The sequence below is a fragment of the Vigna umbellata genome, chromosome 6 (assembly GCF_029865625.1).
Source record: "Vigna umbellata cultivar VRB3 chromosome 6, Vumbellata_1.0, whole genome shotgun sequence".
In the NCBI taxonomy this organism is placed as follows: domain Eukaryota; kingdom Viridiplantae; phylum Streptophyta; class Magnoliopsida; order Fabales; family Fabaceae; genus Vigna; species Vigna umbellata.
Window position 1 is genome coordinate 27936518 of NC_142170.1, and position 7362 is coordinate 27943879.

A 7362-nucleotide genomic window follows, 5' to 3' on the forward strand; every position below is an offset into this window, starting at 1 on the left:
CTAATGTCCTCCCCAATCCCCTCTAACATCATAGGCAACATGTCCCTAATCCCCTCACCCACCACAACCAACTCAAGAATCCATCTAGATTTAACTCCACCAATGAGAAGGAAAAAGTTAGATGTTAGAAGAAAAGCTCCTTAGATGTCAATTTATTTACTTTCATTGGAAAAATTTGGATGTATTATGTACTAATATTAAGCACTTTAATTATGTACTTTGATAGTGATGTATGTTTGATCAACTTCAATTAAGTACTTTGTTGGTGTATATGTACTTTTTTAAGCACTTACATTAAATGTACTGATATTATGTTATTATGTGGTCATCTTATGTTAACACTTCTATTACTACATTCTGTCAAGTATCTTCATATATATCATAAACATATACAATAGGGACCACATTGCTACCTTTTTTAATCATAAGGGGGACCACATTTCACATTTCAAAACTAAAAGGGGGACTAAAACAAACAGTCTCACATGAAACCAGATTATTCATTTGAACTCATTACAATAGACACTCATACATCATCCATTACATGAACAAAACATGAAGCTAAACACCTCAACCTAAACATTCACCTTCACATTTTCCTTAACATTACATGAACAAAACATACAATCACATTGCCTAGCTACCAACATGAACCTAAACACAACCACAATTTAACAATGTTCAACGCAATAAGAACACACAACTCCAATTAACAACTTTATCCTTTTCTGCAATTCTTTGACTAAACTTTTCATATCACATATCCTCCTTCTTTGCTTGACAATTGTACCATCTCTTTCATCAGCATTGTCTTTAGAACACCAATTGAAAAAGTTACAGGACATCCCAATTGAAGATCCACCCTGCTATTCACCAAATTAGGCACCAAAATTGGTTCAAAGTCAGGGAATGTATCAACACATAAAGTGACTAGGGTATTCATAAAACCTTGTAATGATGACATCCACAAAATTTTCTGTCAGCATTCTTTGCAATTCTGACAACTTTGGTTACATCACTATCACTATAGTTGCAAATAAATATCGCACCTCCTTTCGAACCACCACCATGTGAGGAATGCGAAAGTCATTTGCCCCATGACTTCAAACACGAAGAACAACTTTGTGAAGAAACCATTCATAACCCTAACCCTTTGCTTTTAACTTTCGGAAGAATAACTTTCCTCACTTCAGGGACGAACTTGCACGAACCCTAACCATTTGCTTTTAACCAATTACTTCAATTTTCACAATTCCACACATGTTGCCAAGTCATTTCAACTCAGCCTGTCATGTGTTGAATAAGTGTACAAGTCATTCAATTTTCGCTAGGGGACAACTTTGTCATTAGTGTTTTTAACGCCATAAGAAAAAAAGACTAACGTGAACTATTTTTACAAAATATGTGACGTTTGTGAACTTTTCAGTAAAGGTAGGACCAATTTGAACATACCTAAGAAATCGAGGGACCAAAACAAGTATTAAGCCTTTTTTATTTATTAAATTTTTTGTTCTTTTTCTTGTAATAGAGAGAGCCACCGTAAGGTCAGAACGAAGTAAGCTCCGCTTCTATCGCCATCCATCGTGACACAAACGAACCAGAACACTTGTGGACCCAAAATCATGCCATAACCTGCATCTTCTCCGTCGCGCACCACCAAGCTGCATAGATGAACTAGAGACCACCCAAAACACTATTAGCAACCACAAATGAGAACCCAGAATTGCGAGAAAACAAAACCCTAAGAAATTCCCAAAACGCAAAATAAAAAAAAACCCCAAAACATAATTCGAAAATCTAGAAAACAAGAACAGAGACCCCAATTCGAAAATGAAACACTGAAATACCTAATTCAGATTTCTAAAGTCGTGAGATCAGAAACTCAAAAATAGAACCCCAATTTGGAGCCCTAAAACGAACCATGAAGCCCCTCCCATTCTTTGCTACCACGAAGACGCAGGATGATGTAGGCCCCCGTCGCCCCTCCAAGCACAAGGGTTTGTCCACAAGAAAGAACTTAAAGGTGGGAAAAATGAAAATATTTAGGATTCTTGAAAGGAAATCAGGCATTTGGAGAAATTAATTAGGGTTTAATTGTAATGCACCCAATTAGGATTTAGAAATAAGGCTTAAATGCTTAGTACCCGGTTAAGATGAAAGTGAATTTCTGTTTAGTAAGGCTTAAATGCACCGTCATGTTAAGATGTGAATTTCTGTTTAGTACCCGGTTTTAAAAATGAAGACATTGAGTCCCTATGTTATGAAAAATGTATGAACAAGGTCATGTCTGTTAAGTTGACAGCAACAACGTTAAATTCATGTTGATGTGACTGTACTTTTTCTCTTCTCTCTTATGTTGTCCAACTTTTTCTCTCTATTGTTTAGTGTTTTCTTTGATGATTTATTGAACTTGTTCTTTCTTTGTGGACCTTATTCATATATTTTTCATAACATAGGACCCAATGTCTTCATTTTTAAAACTAGGTACTAAACAAAAATTCACCTCTTAACATGGAGACGAAGTAAGCATTTAAACCTAGAAATAATTAAAAATTAATATTTAACACTAATGGTAATTGTCACGTTACATCTTGCTATATATTTAAAAATAGACACCTCCTTAAATATTGGCTAAGGCGAACATTATGTCGTTAGCGATTTAAACACCATCAACAAAAAATTAAATTGAACAATTTTTACTACCATTTTGAACGAAAAAATGTAAGGACTATTTTAAATGAACCAAAAACCACCCAAAACACGATTAACAACCACCAATGAGAGCCCAAAATTGCAAGAAATTCCCAAAACGGAAGATTAAATTGTTAGAGCAGGAATCTCAAAATCCAATTTGAAAATCTGGAAAACAAGAACAAAGACCCTAATTCAAAAACGAAACACTGAAATCCCAAAGTCGTGGATCAGAAACCCAAAAATAGAACCCTAATTCAGAGTCCTAAAACGAATCACAAAGCCTCTCCCATTTTTTGTCTCCGTGAAGACACTGGATAATGTAAGCTCTTGTTGCCTCTCCCAGCATAAGAGTTTATCCGTGAGAAAGCACCTAAAATGGAAAAAACGAAAATAATTAGGATTCTGGAAAGGAAATCAGACATTTAGAAAAAATTAATTAGGATTTAAGTGTAATGCATCAATTAAAATTTAAAAATAATTAATAATTAACATTTATCACTATTGGTAATTGTGACTTCACATTTTATTTTATATTTAAAAATAAATAATTTATTGAACGCAAGAACGTATGAAAATTATTTTAAATAAAACTAACTAATACAGAACCAAAATAATATTAAATTTTATAAATTTAATAATATAAAAACGCTGTGTTTCACGTTGAAAGGTTGAGAACTTTTATAAATTTAATAATATAAGTAAAATAGCTAAATTTTATAAAAAAATGAAAATTTTATTAAGTATTTTTATAATTAAACTGATAAAGATGGGATCCACCATTTATATTTTTATAATTAACTTAAGACGTCTATAGGTCTATACACGACTACGACATGTATACGTGTATGACCTGTCTTATAGACACGCCTATGAAAATCACGTGGCACTGATTTTTAATAATTAAACTAAGACAAATAAGTAAATTAAGACACGAATTTTGTACTATAAATATATGTGATACAGTAGTCTAGGTGTCTACGTTTATGATTACTCTGTACCTTAGCCCTTCTGACTTATTTCCAATAATGGAGCAATTTTCGTTTTCTTTCTCAACAGCAACAGTATTTCTGGTGAGCGTGATCGGTGTTGTGATTCCGTTATGGGCGGTGAAGATGGTGTACACGTTGTGGCTTTGGCCTAAGACGTTGGAGGAACTTCTGAGAGCACAAGGTCTTCGTGGTGACCCATACTCCCTACTTTTCACCTCCAACCAAAACCCTGCTCCACAAAACAACCCTCAATTGCAATCTTTTGTTGTCTCCGACGATGTTGCTCCTCGCTTGTCCTTGCGGCCTAACAACACTGTTGCCAAATACGGTTCACTTTTTCTACCTCCTCAAAATTTGTTGCTATACATAAATGTTAGGTCTACCGAGTTTGGGCATGAAAGTGATGTTTTTCGGTGATTCTTCCTGCATCATTCAATGTTCTTGTTACAACATTTTTCTTATTTTAGTTTTTGAAATTTCTAAAACAAAACCAGAGATATTTCTCCTTTAAATTTATTAGTTATACCATTATTCTCCTCTCCTCGCGAAATAAAATTTTTGGATCTGACTAGAAATGGTTCGATCCTCTTATTTTGATTTCTCGAACGGAGAGATCTATGAATTGGGATCATAATGTATCTAGATACAAATGGTCCAATGGGAGCAAGAATTTCCAGGAACATTTGGACTATTTCATTTCTGAGCAGAATAGCCGTTTTCAAGTAGTGTTCGATCGATTACATATTAATCGATTGATTGGTCTGAGGTTATCGACAAAAAGATTTGTCTAAAAGTTGTTAAAGCAGAGCCGTTTTAGCAATTGCTGATAAGTGAATTATGTGCAGGCAAGAATTCGTTTTTTTGGGAAGGCACAACACCAAAGGTCATCATCACTGATCCAAATCAAATTAAAAAAGTCTTCAATAACATTCATGATTTCCAGAAACAAAATATAAGTGGCATTGCCAAGTTCTTGGTCACTGGTCTGATAAATTCCGAGGGTGATAAGTGGATTCAACATAGAAAGATTATCAACCCTGCATTCCACGTGGAAAAATTGAAAGTAAGTTTATTACTTTAATTTATAAATAAACAATCTTTTCACAGCATTACCTAATTATTAATCGAGATGTACAAAAAGTATGTATACTTTTATAATGAATTTAACCAGTATCCTTGTTGTTTGGATATGAAGACTTTTGAGATAAAATATTGTTCTCTTTTAAAATATTTGCAGAACATGCTACCAGCATTTTCCCAAAGTTGTCATGATGTGATTAGCGAGTGGAAGGGAATGTTGTCATCAGATGGAAAATGTGAGATTGATGTTTCGCCTTTCATTCAGAATTTGAGTCGTGATGTAATTTCTAGAACGGCTTTCGGAAGCAGCTATGCAGAAGGAAAAAAGATATTTCAGCTTCTCAGAATTCAGGGGTACCTTGTCATGACTGCAAAGTACTCTAACACACCAATATTGCGGTAATACCACATTGATTCGTTGTAACATGTGATTACTAAATTATGCATGTTTTAATTTTATTGAAACTCAACTCACCGTGAAGTTCTTCAAACCTTAGAGAATCACCCTAAAAGCTAGATATTGTAGACAGAGATTAAGCTCTCCATACACCAAATCACTGCTATAGTGATGATGACAAATAATTATGAATTACATACAGATTTTGATATAGGGAATATTTGATATATGTTTGAAAAAATGTTTGAAATTCAAGAAATGAGGCATACCTGACTTATACAAGAACTAATAATGTTACTTCTAGGAAATTGACCTTTATTAATTCAACATGTTTCTAGGCATTTACCGACACCTAACAAAATGAAGATGAGAGCAGTTGATAAAGAAATGAAAAATTCAATTGGGAATATCATAAAAAAACGAGAGAAAGCCATGAAGAAGGGTGAATCCAACAATAAAGATTTATTAGGCATGCTTTTAGAATCAAATCAAATGGAAATCCAGGGAAATGGAAACCGTAAGAGTGTTGGAATGACTATTGAAGAAGTAATTAGTCAGTGCAAGTTATTCTACCTAGCAGGACAAGACACCACTTCATCTTTGCTGGTTTGGACATTGATCATGTTGAGTAGGTATCCTGAATGGCAAAATCGAGCAAGGGAGGAAGTTCTTCATGTTTTTGGAAAACAAAATCCAAACATTGATGGGTTAAGTCAGCTCAAAACTGTATGTATCGCACGATTTCATTTATCTTTATTAAAAATGAAAAATTTATTATCTTTATTAAAAATGAATTTCATGCTAACATGTGCCAAAATGTTTCTTCCGTAGATGACCATGATTCTGTATGAAGTTCTGAGGTTATTCCCTCCCACTGTTTTCCACAATCGCAGACTCCAGAAGGATATGAAACTTGGAAACCTGTCACTACCTGCAGGAGTAAATGTTACCTTGCCAATTTTTTTACTTCACCAGGATGTTGATATATGGGGTAATGATGCAATGGAGTTCAAACCAGAAAGATTCTCTGAAGGGGTTGCAAAGGCAACAAAAGGCCAAGTTGTATTTTACCCATTTGGATGGGGTCCTAGAATTTGCATTGGCCAAAACTTTGCCTTGTTGGAAGCCAAGGTTGTGTTGTCATTGTTTCTGCAGAATTTCTCATTCGAGCTTTCTCCTGTTTATGTGCATGCTCCTGCAGTTATGCTTAGTTTGCAACCAAAACACGGTGCGCCACTTATTTTGCAAACCCTATGATAATTGATCATATTCTGAACCAAAAAGGGTCATGGTTTTAGATCTACAAAATTGTCTCACTGGTATAAGACTATGCATGTCACCTGGCTTAGTCTATCACTTTATTAGATTCCTTTTTGTAACAACAATCTCACCATGTTAGTGTATGTGAGTAGAAACCATGTTGTAATGCATGTGTTTGAATTCCGGCTTAGGGTTTAGTCATGAAGGCTTATTGACTGATGCATAATTAAAAGTGTGTTGAATGTCAGATTTCATGGTATTTACATGCTTTTGGAAAGGGGATGATACTTTAAAGTGGTACTGACTAATTAGGTCACTAACCCACCTAATCTTGACTTTAATATATTTTGTTTATTTTAAACCATTAAATATATAGTTTTATAATTTTATAAATTGATAATTTGAAATTTTGAAAATTTAAAAATTTGAAAATTTGAAAATTCAATAATTTGTAAATTTAATAATTTTATAGTTTTATAGTATTATTGTTTTATAGTTTTGCAATTTTATAATTTTATAATTTTATACTTTTATAATTTTATACTTTTATAATTTCATATAGTTTCATAATTATAGTTTTATAATTTTATTATCTTATAATCTTATATTCTTGTAATCTTATAAGTTTATAAGTTTATAATTTTATATTTTTGTAATTTTTATAATTTGATAACTCGGATAATTTGATGTTGAGAGGGGCTTTCCTAGTTTGGTAAAGAGTATTTTAAAATCATATACGAAGAATGTCTCGTCGCATTGATCAGAACATATCCGAAGTAAAAGATGGTTATTGGTTATATTGTATCTTTTAATCAATCAAAATAATAATCTAATCAATTAAAACCGAAATATAACTCTAATCGATTAATGTTTTTACCTAACGTTGTATCTTTTATATATATATATATATATATATATATATATATATATATATATATATAT

At 32.9% G+C, this 7362-nt stretch overlaps 1 protein-coding gene across 1 annotated transcript; it reads left to right on the plus strand.

The window, feature by feature from the left end:
- The first annotated feature begins 3644 nt into the window (after positions 1-3644).
- Positions 3645-6697, plus strand: LOC148197130 (11-oxo-beta-amyrin 30-oxidase-like). The gene is made up of 5 exons (XM_088092825.1): positions 3645-4011; positions 4529-4746; positions 4921-5162; positions 5499-5886; positions 5992-6697. The coding sequence occupies exons 1-5, from the start codon at positions 3678-3680 to the stop codon at positions 6415-6417; spliced, it is 1608 nt and encodes a 535-aa protein (XP_087948951.1). The 5' UTR covers positions 3645-3677; the 3' UTR covers positions 6418-6697.
- Positions 6698-7362: the final 665 nt, after the last annotated feature.